General features: G+C 39.7%; 1 protein-coding gene across 3 annotated transcripts in view; it reads right to left on the reverse strand.

Annotated features, from left to right (window-relative positions):
• Nucleotides 1-986: 986 nt before the first annotated feature.
• TMEM62 (transmembrane protein 62) overlaps nucleotides 987-22,328 on the reverse strand; it is a 32,573-nt gene continuing 11,231 nt past the window's right edge. For 2 of the 3 annotated variants that reach the window (XM_080397679.1, XM_080397680.1), the window contains 10 exons: nucleotides 21,271-21,412; nucleotides 19,179-19,303; nucleotides 18,909-19,031; nucleotides 17,930-18,085; nucleotides 15,660-15,819; nucleotides 12,666-12,779; nucleotides 11,624-11,708; nucleotides 10,026-10,130; nucleotides 9,028-9,146; nucleotides 987-8,052 (listed from right to left, as the gene is read on the reverse strand). In XM_080397679.1, the coding sequence (XP_080253805.1) occupies nucleotides 7,726-8,052; nucleotides 9,028-9,146; nucleotides 10,026-10,130; nucleotides 11,624-11,708; nucleotides 12,666-12,779; nucleotides 15,660-15,819; nucleotides 17,930-18,085; nucleotides 18,909-19,031; nucleotides 19,179-19,303; nucleotides 21,271-21,412 (1,456 nt within the window). In that variant the 3' untranslated portion in view covers nucleotides 987-7,725. Of the gene's footprint in view, nucleotides 8,053-9,027; nucleotides 9,147-10,025; nucleotides 10,131-11,623; nucleotides 11,709-12,665; nucleotides 12,780-15,659; nucleotides 15,820-17,929; nucleotides 18,086-18,908; nucleotides 19,032-19,178; nucleotides 19,304-21,270; nucleotides 21,413-22,213; nucleotides 22,266-22,328 lie in introns of all 3 variants that reach the window. The other variant, XM_080397681.1, reaches the window with a different exon arrangement.

The raw sequence follows: 22,328 nt of genomic DNA on the forward strand, positions 1-22,328 counted from the left end.
ACTCAAGCAGCATTAGTAAGTGTTGCACTGGGATAGAAGCCAAAATTTTTATGCAGTAAAATGAGTATGATCCTAGTTGGCAAATGAAGACAGAAAGCAACAGGTGAGTGAAATTCTATGAATTCGTGCATATTGACTGCTCATAGATGATAACTCAGTTGTGAAAGTTAAGCAGTGCAGGCTTGCAAGGCTTGGTAATTCATATATCCATTAAAAAGAGGCAGGAGGAAATGCAGTGATCCTGACCACTGTCTCTAGGCTTGGATTCCTGTCATGTCTGCTGTATTTAATGGGGAGGGAGATGATGGAACTACAATTTCCAAACACAGGTCTAAGGAGTGTGCTGATGTGTCCGTTGTCCCCTTTCCGTCCTTTCCTCCCTCCCACTTGCTCCCACATGCATATGCCTGATTGATAGGAATATTCAGAGTGAAACAGCGTCACCATCACCCTATGCACCCTATATTCTGCATTCAGTTTTTGTCAGGCAGCAGATGAACTTCAATGCACTTTAAGACACTTAATCTTTCTGAACAAGTGTCCTCATTCTTATGTTATCCGAAGCCTGGGTTCTTCACCCAGTGTGAAGAGCTGATCCACACAGTGTCCAGATACTTGTTTATTGCAGGTCTGCACAGAGATGGGTGCTAGGTGGTAAATCCACAAAGCTAGCACCCCTTTTAACACATGGTAAAACTTTTTATACCCTTTGAACAATTGTTTACAATTACATTTAGTCACACTTGAGTCTCATTGGTTCTTAAGAGCCTTGTCTCCATCTAAGGTACAGCGCTCTTCTTTTTTACCTCACAGGTTCTGTGGGGAGGGGGCTTTGTTAGTAGGGGGCTCGATTTGCTCAAGGGTGGATCTTTTAGTGTGCTAATTAGAATGGTTCACACATAGTTCAACTAATTTTCTGTTTAGTCTCAAATTCTTTCTTGTTTTTCACTATAGATACTTAATTTCCCCACCCCCTTTTTTAAAAAAAAATAAATAATTCTTGTATTGCAGTTCATTCCTAAAGGAAATAGCAAAATGCAAAAGAGAACAGTCCACTCTGTGTACATGACCAACAATTAACAGTCCACACCCCCGCAGCAAAGCTGGTCTTAACGTGAGGCTCTGTTGCTACTACTGAAAACTTACCAATGCAAGAGGATTTTTACAAATGAGAGTATTGGTATTGCCATTCCTGCTGAGTTGAAATAGTATCAGTTTTACTTAGGAACAGAAAGTCCTCCATTTAATTGGAAGTTGTGTGTGTGTCTAATTGTACATAAATATATGTGTTGTTTTTTGGGGGCATGGTGTCACCATGGTGTTTTCCTATTCTTTTCCACCTCCAAAGGGTAACCTCCTCCCACACACAAGTTTCAGTGTCCTATGGTATGCATTTCCCTGTATTTGGCTTCCTCCAAGCTATCAATTTTATTTCATTTTCAACAACCTGTTTTGAGAAAAATGCCTTTTATTCTTAAAACTGAGGACCATTCTTCTGTTTTATTTCAGCCTGCTTGGAAGGAAATACATCATAGGGTAGTATCCAAAGCAAGCTAATTAGATACCTGTATATTTCAAAAGGGACTTCCACTATGAAAAAACCAATACAACCCCCCCAAAATCAATACATTTGTGTTGTATGAATGTAACAAAGCAATCGTAACAATAACAAATTTTGAACATATTTGCTGAGGAGCTGCTCCAGAGTGAGCTCATCTCTGGCACTGTGAGTTGACTCACCTTCCAGGAATGATAGTCCTCTAGGAAGTTACTTTTCACAACTGAAACAAAATATGATAAAATTGTAAAATTCCCAGCACTATTACTTTTACAGCAATTACTTAGCAATGCACCCAAGTCATAAGCCTGTTAAGACCTGATGATGTGAGAGCTGATCCAGAATCAGATCATGCTGAGATACTGACTCAGGCAGCTTGCTTGCAGCAGCATTCCTATAGTTAGGTAAGCTATGAGAGCCATATAGGTTTTATCTGCATTAGTCAAATGGCTTTAGAGGGAAAAAAAAAATAAAAGATGGTGACAGGCAAATTATACCTTACCCTGGTACCCTCAATGTTTAGGGTTCTCACAGAGGCATTTCTTTACTTGTGAATCCTGGCTTATGTTACCTCTTAAGAATAAATACAAATCAAAGGGTGAAAATGTTTTAAACCAAGCACCCACAGTTGTAAAAAATATTAATACATATTTTTTTCACCTTGTCTTAATGTCTTAGTTATTGTAATAGTGTGACTCTTTAGCAATTTTACATTTAGCACTGTAGGAGAGGTCTCATTTAACAAGGTGTGACAAATATTGGTAACAAAAAACCAAGATGCTTTGGATGTAGTAGTCACTGGCTGCAGAAGACCAGCATTTGTGAATGTTTACATGAGTGCTTCATGTAAAGCATGAAGCTCTACCTTGTGAAGATGGTGAGTGATAGTTGTAAGATCTTAAGCAAGGGCAAGCATGAATTCAGAGTACGAGTTGTGTGACCACGGTAAGGTACTAGAAATTCAGCTATACAGTCTTTATAAATAAACATATCTCATTGCAAAGGGCAACAAAACTTAAGTAGTATTGGGCAGAGAGACCTTTTTTTCTTATTTTTATTTGAGCCAATCTTCTGCTTGGTTTGCATTTGGTAAAGTTTCATGCACTCCCATTTCCATCCCTTCTGTCTTTGCACCTTGAAGAGTAGCTGTTGGCTGTCCTGTGTTTCATTTTATTCCCTTCTGCTTTCTTACCCTCCATTCCCCCCTGCCCCTTTTCCTTAACTTTTATTTAGTTCATCATATTTCTTGTCCTCCTTCTTGGCTTCTTCCTTGATAATCAAACATGCTCTGTTCACAGGAACACCTGTTAGTGGTTTAGTGCTAGGCTGTGTAGTTTAATGTCAGGATTTTATGGGAAATGTCAGCAATACCTTGAAAAGAGCTTGCCAGCCCAGACATAAATGTTTATTATGCAGTTTATAGTAGCTGTTGTTACAAAAGTGGAGAGTGAAGGCAGATGCCTTTCAAATAGCTTCATGTCTTTATTCTATATTTGAATGCATTGATCATGGAAGAAGCAGATGCAGGATTACTTAGTCCTGTGGTTTGTCACATTGCTCTCCTCTATTGCTCCTCTGCCTTTCTCTTTACTGGGCTCTCTTCACAGTGGGAAATGTTCATACAATCCATAAATAGACTGCTAGGGAATAAAAGATCACAGGCAGAGGGCATTATCACGCAATAGGACAGGGTAACAGCAGCTGGAATAAGCTCCAAATTGAGAAAGTGTTTTGTGAGACACAACTGGGAAATCTTTAGGAAAAGCGCAGAAAGAAGCAGAAATGAGTCAGGACTTTTTAGCCACAGGAGTACAGAATTTTGCATCCAGAAAGATACCCTGGATAGCAGAATTCAGGTTTGTTACAGCACTCTACTCTGGGCAGAGTGGTGGTGAGAGGGTGGCTGAATAGGTCAGAAGTATTGAAAGAAAACTGGAAGTATTAAGTGGCAAAGCACGGTTTATGCAGGGATGGGGAGGTGCAATTTATTTGTATTGAGACTGAGGGCAAATGGCGAGAGAAGGGAGTAAGGTTTTGTGGGGCTATGGGTCTACCCTCTGCTCCACCCTCTTCTGGGATGGGCTTCTCCATATATCTGAGACCTTCCCTCAGTCCCTACTCCTCTGTGAGAAGGAGCCTTCCTCACCTGATCAGCCCCTACTTGCTTTCCCTTGCCTCCCAGGCAGGGGAGTGTGGGAAGGGAAAGGGCCAAGGACCAGCTCTGGTGGGGTGAAGTTTGGGCAGGAGCCAGCATGGTTGGACATCCTGCTGGTTCTGGGGGTGACTGTGGAAGGGCAGGACTGTCTACTGGTGCTTTTCCAGCTGGGATGGAGCTGCCTTTACGTCCCACTACCCCCGAGTAATACCTACATCTCGCTTTTGGCAGTAACAATCCCGTTAGAAAGCTGCATGGACAGCAACGAGCATTTCAGACTGGAACAGCCTGTTGTGTGTCCTTGGGTCAGGCTGCCCGTGTGAGCCTTCGGTGCCCTACAGGCAGCAGTCTCTCACCTCTGCCTTGGCTGGCTCCAGAAAGAGGTTCTTTCTCTTTGAACCTTTGGAGCTGTTTTGGTTGGGGTTTTTTGTTTGTTAGCTTTTTTAATTTATTTTTTTTAGTATGCTATAGATGTAGTGGGGAAAACCACATAGAAAAAGCCACTGTTGCCTCCTGTCCTGCATTTTCCACTACACTGAACGCCAAGATGACTGGGTTGGACAGGCCTTCACTGATGACAGTTATAGGAAATTATGCAAGGCAGCAGCATTCCCCTGGGAACTTCCCTTTGCAAGTTACTGCTCAGCCCTCAGAACGCTGAGGGTAACGCACATAAAATAACCTCTCTTTTTCCTATTTATGTTACGCATTTCATAGCATCTTGGATGTATTTCACTGATGAATGCAAGAATTCCTTCATAAGCAAACAGCAGCATGAAAAATTACATGTGCTTTTTCTAAGAATTAAAAAAGCAAACAACAAAATGTATTTGGAAGGTATGGTCAGTTTTTTTTCCCCAGATAATAATTTCAAGTGTCCTTTTAGAGTAGTTTCAAATGGGAATCAAGTATTTTAAAGGAGCTTCTCTGTGCAGATTAAAAAAAAAAACAAATGCAAATCAAACCAACAAACCCTGCAGAGTATTGTAATAGAAACATTTATACTATGAAAGATTGATTTATCGTAGGTCACACTAATGTCCGTCAGCAGTATGTAAAGTACTTCGGCAGCCTGGTTCCACGATCTGCCACGTGCTTTGCTTACTTCACATAGCTCTGATTGTCCTCCTCGTGAGCAGCTTGGAAAGACTGCTCGTGATTTCAGAAGACCTCTGTGTTCTCTGGCTTACCCCAAAACGGCCATGCAGTAGTACTTTAAAAGAAAGATAACTGTGCCAGAAGTAATGAATGCCAAAGCCATTTGCTTCTGTTTAAGTAAAAAAGTTCATAAATAAAATCTTTTCATCCATAATCTGGAAAAAATGTCGTAAACCGTGTAACACTATGAGAGATCTTACACCGATGATGATTGATGTAAATGCTAAGATACATTACAGCACAATATTGTGTTGTCTCAGTAGAAATGCAGCCTATCAGTAGAAGAGCTTAATTTGAAAGAAGGCCAGACGCAGGCCGTTCACCAGGACTACACGGGGCCTGTTAACCCTGGGAATGTCACTGCAGCCCGCTGTGTCGATTGCTGCTTCCTGGGCACCACGGGCCAACAGAGGAGTGAATGCAGTTTTCTTTATAGGGTGGTTTGCAGGTTTATCATATCTGCATAGGTGTCAAAGGCTTGGCCAGTTATCACAGATTCAAGTGACTGGTGATGTGTTCTGGAAGGTGGGCTGCAAGTTATATAGCCAATTTATTTTGTTTGAATTTTAACAGAAAACATCGTGTATTGTGATTTTTGTAACTTATCGTTAACTTGGGCAACCGCTTGTCTATATGATAAGGACAGCTAAATTACAGGCTAGCTTCTAGTTGGTGCTTCTACAAACTTTTAGCCTACTGAAAGGAATTAAAACATTTTTAAGAAGGTATGGGTAAATAGTTTTCCTATGTTAAAGTGTACAGCTCAAGTAGGAAAGTTAGTATTTTCCCCCTAAGGTATTTAGAATAGTGGAAAACTGTTTACGGAAGAAATCTGAATTAATGTGAGACAAGGTCAGTTTTAGTTGTCTGTTAAGCAACAAAAAGCTGTAATAGCTGTGCCTGTAGAACATGAGCACTGAGTTTCTACAGTGTGCTGTAGAAAATGTGATACCAAGGTAGTGGGATAGTCCTTTTCTCTTAAGATTTATTACATGATTCCCACATACAATCCACACATCAACTATGTTTCAGAGCATGTGATTCTTACTTAGGTCCTTGGAGCCAGGGATTACACAAATAAACCATCTTTGCTTGCCACGCTAAGAATAGAGATGAGAGATTCTTAACAGAATTCCATCTGTCTACCAGACACATCCTATGGACCCAAAAAGTATGTATTTGATGGATTGTAAGATTTTTAATCTTACACAAACCAGACATTGGACTACATTGAGATTTTATGACACTGCAATCTACTGCTACCACCACAACAAAAAAAAAGTCTCATTTCAGAACAGGGTCTTGTCACAGGGTATAGATATATTTTATTGTCACTTCTTATGCTCCTGATCATATAAAAGTAATTTGTGAAATGTCCGTTTTGTTATTAATATTTCAGTAGTGTTTCTCACAAGTGAATTTTGTGCCCTGCCCCTGATTTTCTAACAGCTTTGCAAGACAAACATGTAGCGGCAAATGACATTCTGTTTAACAGTGTATTTAACTTGTGCAGATGAGAGCTGTTACTCTCTTTTTCCTATTATAGCATCAGTCATTGAGGAACAGGAATTAAGGAACAGGAAACCTGTCACCTTTTAGAAATAAATGAATGAATGAATAAATAAATAAATCGTAGTTGAAGTTAATATTTTCTTCCAATTCAATTTATTTTCCCATATCCTTTTTCTTGAGGAGCCATAAATAAGTTACTGTAAAATTACCTCAAGTCTTTTGTTCCACTCACAGCAGTCTAGTGAAGTAAGACAGTGTTCTCCTTACTTTACAGATAAAGGCACCTCAGCTCTCTTTCTCTGGCTCATTGCATTCTTCATAAATGTAACTATTCTATCATTTTTAGACTTAGAAAAACTGAAAACTAATGAGTTTTCCTAGGTCACTCTGGCACATTTGACTGAGATGCAGAAATACAGCTCTGACCCCTCTCACTTACAGACTTTATAGGTATCAGACTACATGATTCCTTCGGCCTCTCCCGTCCCAAGGACGTTGCTTCCATTCTTTGCTTTAAAGCTGACCTCTGACTACAGCTGGAAATCCCAGCAACATTGATCATTCACTGTCCTTTCACTGGTGAAGTGTGGAAAAACTGGCAACCTGGGCAGTGGAAAACATAACTCCTTCCTCCCAGAGAGAGAGCATGTTAATAGCCAGCACTCCCGGGACAGAAGCAATAGGCCATGGCTCAGCTACACATGAACACACATACGCACCTAATAGCCTATAAACTGCTCATATATAGCATTACGAAGTGAAAAAGTGTACAAGCACTTACTGTACGGACTCTCACTGAGAAGGGCACCACAGCACCTTTGCAATAACCATTAATTCATAAAGGCATCCGGTCTAGTCTTGTAGAAATATATGTAAATCTTGAAATAAAAAGCAAAGTTAAGCACAAATCCTGGAGTTCATTATCAAAGTCTGTGCTCATTTTTCCCACCATTATAAAAGTCAATAATTTAATGAATTAAAAATATTTTTTCCATTCACAGTGGTAATAGGCAAACATTTCCATTTGTGATCCATTTGGACATACCTGTCTTCTTATCACAAAACCCCCTATTAAAGAGATTATTATACAGTTTACTGTATACTGTATTAATGTATAACTGTATTATATAACCTGTATTATACAGTGTGTTGTATAATACAATAAAAGTATGTATTACAGATTGTTACACATTCACTATTTGATACAGCTCTGTAGCGATGCAAGTGGAGCTTCAGATCTTGCCACCTAAAGGTTGGGCTGTATAAAATTCCAGCATCACAAACTATAGGTTGTGCCTTCACAGTTTTTAAGTCAAAAAACTTTGAATACGTATATTTTGCTTCAGGAGCTCTGACAGTTTTTCATTTCTAGAATGTAAGTTCTGAGCTCAGATGATTTCAGTGTCCAGGTTTTCCAAATCAGAGCTGAGGTCAGCACCACCAGCCACGTTCTCATCGGAGAGAGGAAGAAAGCCAAGGTCCCGTAGGTTCGCTGCAGGAAATAGCAGGAATAGACCTGCCAGGCCAGGAGGAGTGCCATTGCCAGGTGGACAAGCACAGCCATGAGGCGTGGGATGTGATGGACATGAGAATGGAAGCTGTAACCCTGGCATCGCAGCAACAGGCACCAGCACAGGTAGGCCATTAATGGCAGGTTGAAAAACAACAGCTGAAAAGAAGAGCAGAGAAAAGTAAGATGATGAGCAAAACAAGTGTTCTTGGTAACATGCATGAGGGCACAGAAAGGTAAGGGCATATAAAACTGCCCCATCGTAAGGGCCAAGTACAATTCCCAGACCTGGGATCTCAGGATGCAGTTCCAAGACTCTGCAGCTGACAGACGTGTGGCTGCCTGTGCCTCAGTCCCTGGCCAAACGTTCCTGTCCACTCCCTTGCAGGGGGAGGCACTGGCACACATTTGACCTTTTTTGGAGCTAGTTCAGGGAGCTAGAGTTTGGCAAAATACTAGCACAGTAAAAAAGGAAGGTCCTTACGTCAGTGTAGCTCTCTGACCCAGCCCACTGTGATGTGAGACAAGTGTTAGCACTGGCATAAGGGCCAGACCGCAAAGCAGGCAATACTAGCACAGTCTGGCTTAAATGCCAAGGAACAACACCCTCTCTTTCAGACTAAGGGCAGCTGGGAAAACCAGAGGGCAGGCAGGTCAGACTGCTGGGAAACCTGGACTTGTGTGTACTGGGAGTGATGCCCGCTGAGCTGAATGGCTATTCAGTCTGCAAAGGCTGCCCTGGCCTTTCAGTTCCTTTTGCTTAAATCACTGCAACCCGCACCTGAACTGAGGACAAAAAAAAAATAAAATAAAAAAATGGTGTGGTAAATCTGTAGAGATGGCCTCTACTCCAGACATCCAGGGAGACCAAAGCAACATCAAATAGAGGAAAAGAGAAGTTTGAGAAAATATTGTACAACCTCCTTCCCTTCTGCACTTCACATTTGCAGAAAGGTAAGAGCTGTTTGTGGTCAGGCATGGCCACTAATCTCTATCCTTCCGAGACTCCTTTCTTTATAAAACTATATATAAAAAACCCCCTCTTTTCTTGAAAAAACATATACAAAGATCAGACACACCACTACCCCCCCAGAAGAGAGCAGTTTGTCAGCCTTAATTTTTATAAATATGTACCTGTAAAATCCCAACCACAAATGTCAGACTGCCCTGGAAGAAGGAACCACCAACAAACAGCCCAAAGGAAAAACAGGCCCCCACCTGGCCATCTATCAGTTCACCTACAAACCACGGTCCTGCAAGAGAGGAAACCAAACATACAACGCTATCAGAGAAGACAATGTAGACATGGCCCTTTTTCACACGGCCTTTCGTATTCCTGAGCACAAAGTGGTTAACTGAGGCACGTGACTTCTCTACTGCTTGTCTATAGCAGTGAGGCTCATGTTTTCATCCTCAACAAACAGCAATCTGATGAACCTTCCTGATGTGAAAGTATTACGGTACACCAATGAGCTGTGGCATGCAATGAAAATACTTCCATGTTGGTTTAATCTCTCTGGCCGTTTTGATGATCACAACTAAATTTTTCCTTATGGGAGGAAGTGAAAAGGCAGATTCTTCCAAATGCTGTCCTTTTCCCTGAGTTACAGTAAAAGATATGAAAGACATGGTCGTAAACAATTCCGGCTCGGCTCAGCTTAGATGTCAAAATGGGCAGGCTGCGCTATGTTATGCATGCTACCCTGACTGCCAAGAAAGGAGCTATTTTTGTAATTTATATTATCAGAGGAGAAATAAACTGATATTGTTAGCACCAGAGCTAAGCTTAGTGACATGTCATATGAAACGTCCATTCCATATACTCATTTTACACCACAGTACAACCAGATCTTACCCAAAGAATAAGTGAAAGCCAAATTAAAAATAATCACTTTTCTTTCAGAGCAATTTATTAAATTAAGTTTTTAATTCATTCTAGGGCTTTTAAGTTAGGCTCTTACAAACTAATCTTTAGTCCTTTTGGATGTTAGCTTTCTAAGTTCCACATTTATTTTGTAACTTAAGTAGATTTTCCCCATTCTCCAAGATGCTAGAAGTCTCATTTTTCATCAGGCTTTGATGTGTAATAGAAAAATACGAATTTATATCCGCCAGTACACTAGGTTACTTACCTAGAATGGTGTATAAATTCAAAAACATAATTGAGTAATAGAAGGTATTTGTTTTACTGAAGACATGAAGGGAATACGAGGTCAGAGTAAGTAATCCTGGCTTTTCTAAACAGAGACAACATTTAAGAAAAATACCCTTAATTCAGGTTGCAACACACAAACACACACACATATATACATATATAAAATATTGGTCTTTCTGAAACAAATGTGCACGTTATTTACGCATTCTATTAAATAAGAAACATAAAATTAGTATTTGGCATGCCCACAGAACAAACACAAAAGAATGCATTTCTGGTGCTACTGTGATACCTGAAAGTAAGGAAACAATAAATATAAACAATCTATGTTAAAACCATCAGAAGCTGCCATTCTAAATGAGTACACTTACTGTATGTAAGTGAAACTGAATGACCATTCTACACCCAGAAAATTAAGTTAGCTAGAGTGAAAAACATGGAGAATGTTCATATTAAATGAAAATAAGAGATTCAAAAAAGTAACTGTGCCAACCCAAAAAGGCTGGTCAGCAATGACTAGATTAACTGGATTTTCGTTGATTAAATCTACTTAGTGAGATCTGATAGCAAATCAGATAAAACGAAGGCTAGGGGTTAAAATGGCAGCGTTCGGAGATCAAGAGAGCCTTCCTATAAAAGTTAGCTTGTAGAGTTTCACCTGTTACATGGCTGCAGTTCTCACAAAGCATTAACTCCCAGAGGGCAAGCTTGACCAATGGAAATACACAGCTCTAATAATTTGTTCACTGATCTGTAAAACATTTGTCATGGTCTACAGGGACCTAGCTGATCACAGAGTGCTAGCTCTTCATTTTTAGCTGCTGAGTACCATAAAGGCACCTGAAAATCTGTTCATCTATTCTTTTTCTATGAGGGCAGTTGCTGTAGTTACCTCAGGATGCTATGTGATCAGTGTTAAGCAAAGGACATACACCGACATGAACAGGAAGGGAGGTGGCTTCCAGAAAAATCTCATTAGTAAGCTGTGGTTCAAGCAATTGTTTAAAGGATAAATACCACAAGCTTAACAATATTAAGTTTAATCTACCAGATTTATCACAAACAAAATACCAAGTTATGATAGAACTGGTCTTTGAGAAAGACCCAAGCCTGTTCATGCTTTTTGTAAAGATCAACAAACATTATTTTTATAGAAGGAAATTGTTTCTCCACTCAGGTGACTGAATTTTGTGCCAGCTCTACTGAAACAAGCACACATACAGAACTAATGCAAAATAAAACATTCCTTTCCCTATGCATTGCATTCTTCAGTGCGACAATTAAAATTAAACCTTTAGACGTCAATTAATTGAATTTTTGTTTAAACACAAGATACCTGATCCAGTTTTTAGGTTTTAATTTACTTTATTTGATATACAGAAGATTTTCTGGGTCCCCTTAAAAGCAAACCAGCAGTTTCTGAGAACCCAATCAAAGCCCACAGTACTAGATGCAGAACGCGCATGGTGATTAACAGTGCTATTACTTACGTATTGTTAGCATACAGATAAACAGTGAAAAAAAGTTTAGGGAAATCAGAATGTCTAAAAACCACAGACAAACACCGGTACATACCTTTAAGCGTTGGCTTTTGGAGGTATCTGAAAATAACGAGCAAGGTGATCTGAATCAGCACAATCAGTCCAAAGAGCACACGAGCCTGAAAAGACAGTTGTCACTCTAAGCCAGCCCTGGAGCAGTAGCTGCCTTTGAGCCTTATGGACATTGAAAGAACGATACAAAGATTGCTAACTGAAACACATATTCAGAGCTTGATGGTGCCATTGAACTGAAGAACAAAACAAAACTTAGGAGTTTCTAAGTTATTGAACCTGCATCTTATGGACTTGAATTCAGTTGGATGGCTCAAAGTGATAGACCTGAATCTTTAGAAAAATGGATTGTAAACCACATCCATTGAAAAAGTGTAAATACACTTCCTATATAAAACATTTTTGCAGTGAGTACTAAATAGAAATGCAGTTCAAGACATTGGGGAGACTATCAGTTACTGATTAACAAAAGTAATATAATTTTGAGCCAATTATGATACTATCTACAGTCATGTGGACTTTTCCACCTTGCTCTGTAAGTGCACCTAATCTATTATGGCATGCCTTCTTTGCATGTACTGAGCTGTAACAGTTCCGCGTATGACCTGGAACTCACTGAGGTCAATGGGAATTTTGCCTTCCTCTTTGCTAGAGCTAGCTACAATGTCAGCAGCTGATTTGAGACTTTTTCCAGCATTTTTGCCAGTACATGTATTGCAATAGGCCACAGTGAAGTCTTCTTTGATTTAATGTTTCCTTTTTCTACTATGTCCATAGCTGCTTTTCCATTTCTTGCTTGCACAAACTGTATGTATACCAATGCCCAGAAATGGACAACTATGACTAAATCGACTAAGTCAAATGTTTGCATGAACCACTGCTGCACATTCACATTTGAAACGTGCAACGTAAGAAAGGAAACTTGAAATATTTGTGAAATTCCAATGGAGTCATATCTGGAAACAGCAAAGTGCATTCAAGTCAGCCAGGAATTAGGAAAATGCCTCGTGCAGTCTCTGGGGAAACCAACACGGAATGACAGCTGTTTTGCTGAAAGTACTTACTAGAACATAGTAGTCAATGAGAAGAATAACAGATGGCCAAAAGTCAAATCTACGAGAGAGATTTTCTTCCAAAGCAAATATATGGCTCCGTGTGCTAATTCTTCCTGAAGCATCCTAGATTGACAGAAAATAAGAGAGCAATTAGATACCAGTAGCACACAAAATACCTAGTTAAAGTTGTTAATCATCACTGCAGCTTTTCTGGAAAGATCCGATTGGCACATGCATGTCTGGCATACTGCCATGTTAAATACTTTACCTACAAAGGAATACTTACTGCCAATTTTGTAGTTTCAAGTAAATTAAGATTATGATTTTATAATCACCAAAGTGCTGTGTATAATGAGATCCTGTCAGAGATTCAGCAGTTTGTAGAAGACAGTGACTACTGCCCCCCCCTTGTTTTCTGAAAGCTCAGCTCTAGATAATAGCCCATCTTAGAATACTTTGAAGCTTTGTCATGCTTCTTTTCTGACATATTTGCTAGTAACTGATATTGCTAATCAGTAACAGTGCCACATTTATTCATCAATTCGATATTTCTGCATGTGTAACACTGACATCTGTGGTGGGTTGACCCTGGCTGGACACCAGGTGCCCACCACAGCCATTCTGTCACTGCCCTCCTCAGCTGGACAGGGGAGAGAAAGAACAAAAAGCTTGTGGGTCGAGATAGGGAGAGGGAGATCACTACCAATTACTGGCACAGGCAAAACAGACTCAACTTGGGGAAATTAGTTCAATTTATTACCAATCAGATCAGAGCAGGATATTGTGAAGTAAAACCAAATCTTAAAAACACTCTCCTCCCACCCCTCCCTTCTTCCCAGGCTAACTTCACTCCTGATTTCCTCTACCACCTCTCCTGCAGTGGCTCAGGGGGACAGGGAGTGAGGCGTTTGGTCAGGTCATTGCACATTGTCTCTGCTGCTCCTTCCTCCTCAGGGGAGGACTCCTCACACTCTTCCCTGCTCCAGCACGGTGTCCCTCCCACGGGAGACAGTTCTTCATGAACTTCTCCAGCATGAGTCCTTCCCATGGGCTACAGTTCTTCACAAACTGCTCCAGCGTGGGTCCCTCCCATGGGGTGCAGTCCCTTCAGGAACCGACTGCTCCAGCGTGGGTCCCCCACTGGGTCACAAGCCCTGCCAGCCCACCTGCCCCAGCGCGGGCTCCTCTCTGCACGAGGCACAGGGCCTGCCAGGAGTCTGCTCCATCACAGGCTTCCCACAGGTCACAGCCTCCTTCGGGCATCCACCGGCTCTGGTGGGGTCCTCCACGGGCTGCAGGTGGATATCGGCTCCGCCATTACCCTCCATGGGCTGAGGGGGACAGCCTGCATCACCATGGTCTTCACCACGGGCTGCAGGGGAATCTGCTCCAGTGCTTGGAGCACCTCCTGCCCTCCTTCAGCACCGACCCTGGTGTCTGCAGAGTTGTTTCCCTCACATATTTGCACTGCTCTCAGCTGGCTGCTGTTGCACAGCTTCCCCCGCTCACCCCCACCCCCTTCTTAAATATGCTATCACAGAGGTGCTATCACAGAGGTGCTATCACAGAGGTGCTATCACAGAGGTGCTATCACAGAGGTGCTGCCACAGAGGTGCTGCCACAGAGGTGCTGCCACAGAGGTGCTGCCACCGTTCCTGATGGGCTTGGCCTTGGCCAGTCGCTGGTCTGTCTTGGAGCCAGCTGGCACTGGCTCCGGTGGACACAGGGAAAACTTCTGGCAGCTCCTCACAGAAGCCACCCCTGTAGCCCCTCTGCTAACTAAAACCTTCCCACACAAACCCGATACAACATCTTATCTTCCAGTACAAAATCAATGGTGTATTTATGGTAAAGGATTCAGTATGTTCAGTGTGATAACAGCTGAGACAATATTTGGGCAATCCCAGAAACAATGCACAGCAAGTGAGTGTTCGTATTTTCTCCAGGTACCTAACTCCAGTTAACACTTCACCCTCCTTATTTTCCCAGAACTATTCAGTTACTAGATGTAATAGTTATTTATGAATGGAGGGGAAAGGAAATTGTTTTTTTTAAAATCCCATTCAGCTACCTGATAACAAGCATAATTTGCAAGCAAACTACTGCTAGGTAGGCCTGTATAACCCTCTTCAAAGGTTACTCAGCTTTGTGCATATGTTTTCATCATCATTAAAAAACCAAAAAAATAAATGCAGCTTTCCCAAGTAAAGCATCACAGAAAACAGTAACAAGCTAGGAGGTCGAACACTGGCAGTACAAAAAGGCCATTAGAAAAAAAAAGCAGTATCGCTTTTGTCCTGTGAAAAATAATACCTAGCTGGGTTCCATCAAGCAGGACAAAGCTTCCCATTTTCCCAACTATCCCATTACTATTGTGCAAATGTGCAGAATGTTAGAACAGTCTGATCAAGTTCTTCCAAGACCACTTGAAGATACAAAAATAAAATATAGTACAAGAACAGAAGCGTTCACTGGAAAACATTTTTTGCACCCAGGAATCTAATACCAGTTAAGTCTGATGTTCTGGGAAACAGAAACCATATTCACTGTCAGACTGTAAGAAATCATGAAAAGAACTTCAAATAGATAATCAAAGACAGTATTCGAATCTTCCAGATCCAGTTCCTTTGCCTTCTGGACTAACATGATGTTATTTCCTATTTTCCTTGATCAAACCCGATCTTTTCTTTCCCAAGACAACCTTAAAAGTTAATTGTTGTCTGTTACTGAATTTATTTTTGACCAATTACTTGCTCTTCTGTCATGTCTTACTATATTTCTCATGAAAATAAGAATCCTTTATTTTGTCCAGATGCTTTACAAATGCTTTAGTGCTCAGCAGCGTTTTTTCATTTAATAAATCCTTTGGTTTTTGTAATCAGATAAATATGAAAGGAAGTCTGTTATCACATATTTTGTCCCTAGTTATGTGATGCAGAAGGGTGATGGAGCAGACATGACCACACAGAAATCCAATACAAAGAATGCCAACAGGTACCTTACCTGGACAGTCACATCTATGTGATGGAACCCTTCACTGTAGTTTTGTGGGCTCCACTTCAGTACATAGAGAGGGCCAGACACTGGATGCGCGTTCCCCAAGTGAACTCCGTCTATATTGACTTTGACAGAGATAATGACAGAAGGAGAGAAGGCCAGAATTCTAAGGAGTGAATAAAAAGTAAAATAAACAGATTTGTTACAGGACTTGCAGATTTGTCTTTACTTCCTGAAGAAAAGCCCCTAAAGATTATGCTACCTTGTACTTCAGAGTTCAAAAGAGTTAGAAATTAAAATGGTGAAATATGTAGGCTAACAGTCACATGGTAGCTCTTTCCTACAGTTAAAGAGAGAAGTTCAGTATGGTATTGTGCAAAAGATTAGGATAGAAAACCGGGCTGTGGAACAGCTGCAAAAGTGGCAGAGATCCTCAGGTCCTGGCAGAAATAATCTTAGAACTCTTGCTGTCAAAACATTTGCTAACACAAGTGGGATGCATCCTCCTGCACACAGACAGACACATAATCAAATACTTGTAGATACCTCAATTAAAAATTGCCAGTCTCTCTCTCTCTAAAGTCCTTTGTTACTTTTTTTGTTTGGTTGGTTGGTTCCTGCTTTTTACTTTTGCTAGTCAAAACATAACCTCTCAATCTTTATAACTGAATTTATGAGAAACTGAGTGGAACGCAAGACTGGTATTACAGATCTGAGATACCAACAAATTCAGTACCACTTGGCAGTGCTTATCTTCAGAGAAACAGCCATACTAATGTAGACTCAATATATTGCACACAAAACTTCTTTTATTTCTGGTAATACAAAAGGCATTCCAAAGCATGTTTCAGTCAAAGGAAGGAGTCCACCACTAAGCTATGTCCCTAAGTGCCACATCTACATGTCTTTCAAATGCCTCCAGGGACAGTGACTCAACCACTTCCCTGGGCAGCCTGTTCCAACGCTTGACCACCCTTTCCTTTCAGTGAAGAAGTTTTCCTAATATCCAACCTAACCCTGCTCTGGCGCAACTGGAGGCTGTTTCTCTCATCCTATCACCTGTTACCCAGGAAAAGAGACTGACCCTCACCTCGCTACAACCTCCTTTCAGGTAGTTGTAAAAAGCAATAATGTCTCCCCTGAGCCTCCTTTTCTCCAGGCTAAACAACCCCAGTTCCCTCAGCCACTCCTCACAAGACTTGTGCTCCAGACCCTTCACCAGCTCCGTTGCCCTTCTCTGGACACGCTCCAGCACCTCAATGTCCCTCTTGCAGTGAGGGGCCCAAAACTCAACACAGTGTTCGAGGTGCAGCCCCACCAGTGCCTAGTACAGGGGGACAATCACTCCCTAGTCCTGCTGGCCACGCTGTTTCTGATACAGGCCAGGATGCTGTTGGCCTCCCTTATTTATGGAGGAGTTTTACAGAACAATATGGTTGGATTCAATAATCTTAAAGGTCTTTTCCAACCTAAATGATTCACTGCTTCTACGTTGAATGATTTGACCAGTTCATATATTTAATATAATCATCAGAAAGGTTCAGATCAAGTTCAGATAAGGTTCTAAATAGGAAACTGGAAAGTAGGTAGACTTAGTAGGACACTGCTTCCTAACTGAAAGTATGATGAACCTCTTTTAATTGTAATTCTGTGTATGCAATATGTATTTCATGCCTATTGGTCTAACAGCAAATTTAAGACACTGGAAAGGGCACAGAAATTTGAAATACAAATAAAAAAAGAAAAGGTAGAAAAGGAAGGATGGAAAGATCTAAAACCAATATGAAAATTGGCAGAGGCTTCAGATGCTTTAATATATAAGGGATGTAAAACTGGAAAGACAAGAGGCTTAGGAGTCTGAAGCCAACAGAGAAAACACTTAGAAAAATACATACAAAATCCTGAAATCATCAGTGTCAAATGTGAACATGTGAAATAAATAACAGAGATTATGTGTTAATCTAACTCTACCAGCTTTGGGTACATAAAAAAGTTTAATTGACTTTAGGGGGAAATAACTGCATAAATAAACATGAATTGCTACTATATGATCTCCTTTTATCACAGATATGATACGAAGTGAGTTCTCAAGAACAAACTTCCAGAGAAAAGGGGATTCTGAGAACAGTAGACACACATTTAAAAAAAAATAATACATTTTGGGTATATACATTTTGGGTATATACATATAAATATAGATGTACATCACAACCAAGACAGACCCCCAACTATTAAGATGTAGTTAAATATTGTGAAATCAAAAGATTACAGGGTACCTGACATGAGTGGAATGAAGAATTTTGACTAGCGGTTCATGAGCAGAACTGCTGTAAAGGAAGGATTTGGGATTGGTGATGAGAACTACAGGCCATTCTTCAAAGTTAAGATCTGAGAAGCTAAAGAGGTCATGATCAAACGCAAGGATCCGGTACCTATAATGAAAGGGAAAAAAAAATTGTTAATACAAATTACTGCATGCACAGCTGAGTCCCATGCTTCCCAAGTTCCTAAACAGAACTTGTTTATTTTCCATTTATTCTCTTCTGTAGTTGATCCCATATTAAACAACTTGCTGTATTTCTGTACAGCTGGTTACCTCTAATCAGCTTCATTTTATTATAAATCACTGAAGCACTACTCAAAATTCTGAACGTCAAGTTCTATTGAATTTTGCACATGAATCAGTTAGATGAACATTATGTTAAAGTTTTCAAATATAATGTACATTACTACAGTGTCCGAGTAGGTACTCTAGTTATGGACAAAGACCCCAGTGTGCTCTCTTCCTGCATGCATACAAGTATCTTAGGATCACTGCAGAATAAAGGCTAATACACTACTATACATTCCATATAGCATCGGACACGTTTTGATATGCTGCTAACATAACATTTCTCAGGTAGACTATTTCCGTCTCTAAAATTCTGATTTTTATCAGATGCTGAATTTTATTACAATATATTTGTCTATTTTGAATACTAAACGCATACTCAATATTTAGATATCCTCTTTTTAATTTTTAAACACCAAGAATGGATAAAAAAATTACTTAATTTATTAGGACACTGTTGGTATAGGGAAAAAAAAAATCCCAAACTTAAGAGAAATTTCTCAAAAGCACTAATAGTAATAACCAGTCAGGCAGATCTAATGCTTCTTTCAAATTCTCCAAACAGCATAAAAGGGAATCACAGTATAACCAGGTAGGCTCCATATAGTAATTTGCTCACTTACTTAACAGGAGGTTTTACTTACCTCCTGTTATCCATCCAGTCTCCCAATTCAAGTTCCAGAGTGCCGCCACGGTGTTGACTGTGCAAGGCTGGCATCAGCCCACCCAGTGTATGGAGATGTCCACATAAATAGGCTGTGGCAGAACTAATAAAACAACACAAGAATTGTGATTGTTTGGGCGGGAAGGAAATACCACTGCAGAAAACCTGAAAAGTGACAGGCAAGCATGTGAAGAGAGGCAAGAAATGTACCTCAGACTGAAAACATACAGGGAAAAAAGAAGTATCTTACCTCATTAATGTTCGTATGCCTGGGGCTGAGGAGATGATTGTTGAGGTGGGAAAATGGCCAAACCAGATAGTGTGATTGCTGTGCAGACTTTCTGTTGCCATCAAAGATAGCTCTTTCATTTGATTCTGAAATAGGCAGGTGTTTGAAAGACAACCAAACAAACTTCTTTAACATTCAGCGTATTTAGAAAGAATAGCAAAAGGAAAGCAGAAAGAAATTAATCAAGAATGTAATTCATCAATTAATCTTTTTTTTTTCCTTCAGAGAATAGTCTCAGTTGCTTCAGGGACCTAAAATCCAATGTTGGAAAAATAAAGTGAAAACAAGACACTCAACATCTTCCTTGCAACTGAACACAGGCAAAGTGCAATGTAAAGATTTTAGTGAACAATCTATCTATCCTTTCTGCTGCGTATTTATATAGTCAAAGACAACACACTTGAGTTGATTTTACAAACATCTTTACCTTACAGTTATCATCCCTACTATCTCTTTTGAGTTGCTAGATGGCCTTTTATAGGCATGACAGACCACAGAAACTGTGTACCATATGCTTCAGTCATTTAACTGGACTAACTCTGGTGCTGAATCTTGAAAATATTGCTCAACCATTGCTGTTAAAAGTTAAGCAAAAGTAACACTTACACACAGCAGGTAAAATTTCTCTCCTTTACTTGTTTGACTTCCAATATTAAATCAACCACTTACTGTCCAGAGAGACCCCCAATACCAATAAGGTCTCAAAGTCTAACAGAAGAGGCAAAAAACTAAAACCAGAAAAGAACACAAATCCTCTCTTTCACCATTTTGCAGATCATATTTTAGGGTAACCCTGAGAACCACCATCACATTCTTTCCAAACTACCTGAAAAGAAACACTGATGGGCATGAATAAAGGAAACAGAAATAAAGGTATATTAAAAAAGAATGGATTCAGTATTTGCTTTTATGAATTTGGGCTTTAAGAATATGTTTACTTAAGCTACACAATCAAATCACTGATACAAATCTAATTTATTTTTGAAATTCCTGGCAGAGGTTTAATTCTTAGAAGTTACAGGTATCTACCTTGACTTCCAGTTTTGTGCAAAAATCTGCTCTCTGGACTCCTGCAGCTGGGTAATTAACAACCAAATGCTTGACTTACTGCAGCCAAGGACAGGAGTTCTAGACTCAACTGCATTTCTTAGCTCCTTGAGTTTGTCTGCAAATCTACTGCACCCACTACAGATTACAGTAAATTATGAAAACAGTGCTTGGCACTTCTACATCACCTTCCATTTAAGTATCACCAAGCGCTTTACAAACAATTAAATGTCAAGCCTCCTTTAGACAAGATTAGAGGGAGACCACTTTACTTTTAATCACAGGCAAAATATGACATCTTTTTACCAGAACACAGTAACTTTCTGCCAACACTTCAGAAGAGTATCTCAAGAACAGCATATCAACAAACTACAGAGAAAAAAAAATCACAAAGAATCAAAATGTTATCTATATGCCATGTTATCTGATATGCGATATAAACATTGCTATTAGTATTATACTTTCAAAGCAATACTATGTCATTTTTATGGTCTCAGAAGATCAGAACTCACTTTGAGGTGATGACATTTCTTTATAGCATTACCTTTCACATTATTCCATTGATAAGTGCAATACTCATCTGTAATATTAATAAAAAAATAATGAAAAAAAGCATCTAACAAAGCAAAAAGGAGTGAAATCAGAAAGTTTTTGTTTGGGTTTTTGTTTGTTTTTTTAAAAATAGCTTTACAGCATATAAGGGAATTATCACTCAATTCTAGCTAAATGTTAAGAAACTACTGACAATGTCCTTAAAATGTCTAATTTGATGTTTTTGTATGAGATTATTTCTTAAGAGAGAGAACACAGGTACTCTATATGTTGACTCATTCATTTTTCTAAATAAATGCCCCACATGCATAACTTTAAAACATAGTCTCTCTTAGATAAACACAAATCTTTCAGACAAGCCTTCTTTATAAAGAACAAACAAACAAAACCCCCAAACAAACCACTGTAGAAGTAAAATAGCCAGAAAAATGGAATGCCAAGACTTAGAAAATACCATGTTTAAAATCCCGAAGAAATTATAGGGTCTCTTAGGGCCTGGGCTGAGTGTGGCATCCACACAGATGAATGAATAGTTCCCAAAAGAGGTGGTGTGGATGTAATGGAAAGAGCCATCTTTTCGCCAGGAAGAGTATTTCCTGCCAAAATAAATGGCAATATTGCTGTTAGGAAAGCTTGCAGCAATGACAAAAGCAACCTGCATAGTATAAATACAAGATTTCTTGCATTAAATCTAGCTCCATCTGGTTACTGCAGTGAAGTCTCTTCTTAGTAATCTATGACATTGAAAAGTCTACACTTGAAAGAAGATGCATGACATGGGTCATGTATTAAGACAAGAAGCAGGTTATCACACAGACATTTAAAAAAAACATGTTAGCACAAGTACATTTTCCCTGGTACTTTTTACATGGTACTTATTTTATGGATAAAGGATAGGCCAGCAGCATAAATGATGCTAAACAAAGGCAAGATGACAGCAGAGCAGGATCTTAAACACCCTTAATTAAAGGAGATCTGCAAAGGAAAAAAAAAAAAAAGCCTTGTGTTTATTGTTGGTGTCTGAAAGAATCTGTCAAAAAGGATTTCTCCTTGCTTACCTAGAAATATCAAAGACCTCAAGTCTTGTCTCCACCATTCTGTTAGAGATCGCTTAAATTACTTTTACGTAGAATGATCTGCTGTTGGCTACTGGAATATGATTTTGAACCAAAGAAATATTGAACCTTTTCCAAAAGTTCCAAACCAGAGATGCTATACTACACCAAATCTTATAAATAGTGAAGACGGCAGCATTTCCTCTTGCTTATTACTCTTTTGTGTTTCTTGACATAGCAAATCTTACCAGTTCTCCTGTCACCTGTGGAATGTCATCAGAATTCTTCATTCAAAGAGTAAAAGGAGAGAGCAAAAAGGGTTGCTGCTCTTTTGCATGTTACCTGATGTTAATTGATTCTTGAATCTTCATCTTAAAATACTCTAAAGAGAGAACTGTAAACAGGGAAGGACTTAAAAGACATGTCAACTAGTTCCACCTTTTCCCCCCCCCTGGTT

This window comes from Falco punctatus (genome assembly GCF_963210335.1).
Source record: "Falco punctatus genome assembly, chromosome: 7".
Lineage (NCBI taxonomy): Eukaryota > Metazoa > Chordata > Aves > Falconiformes > Falconidae > Falco > Falco punctatus.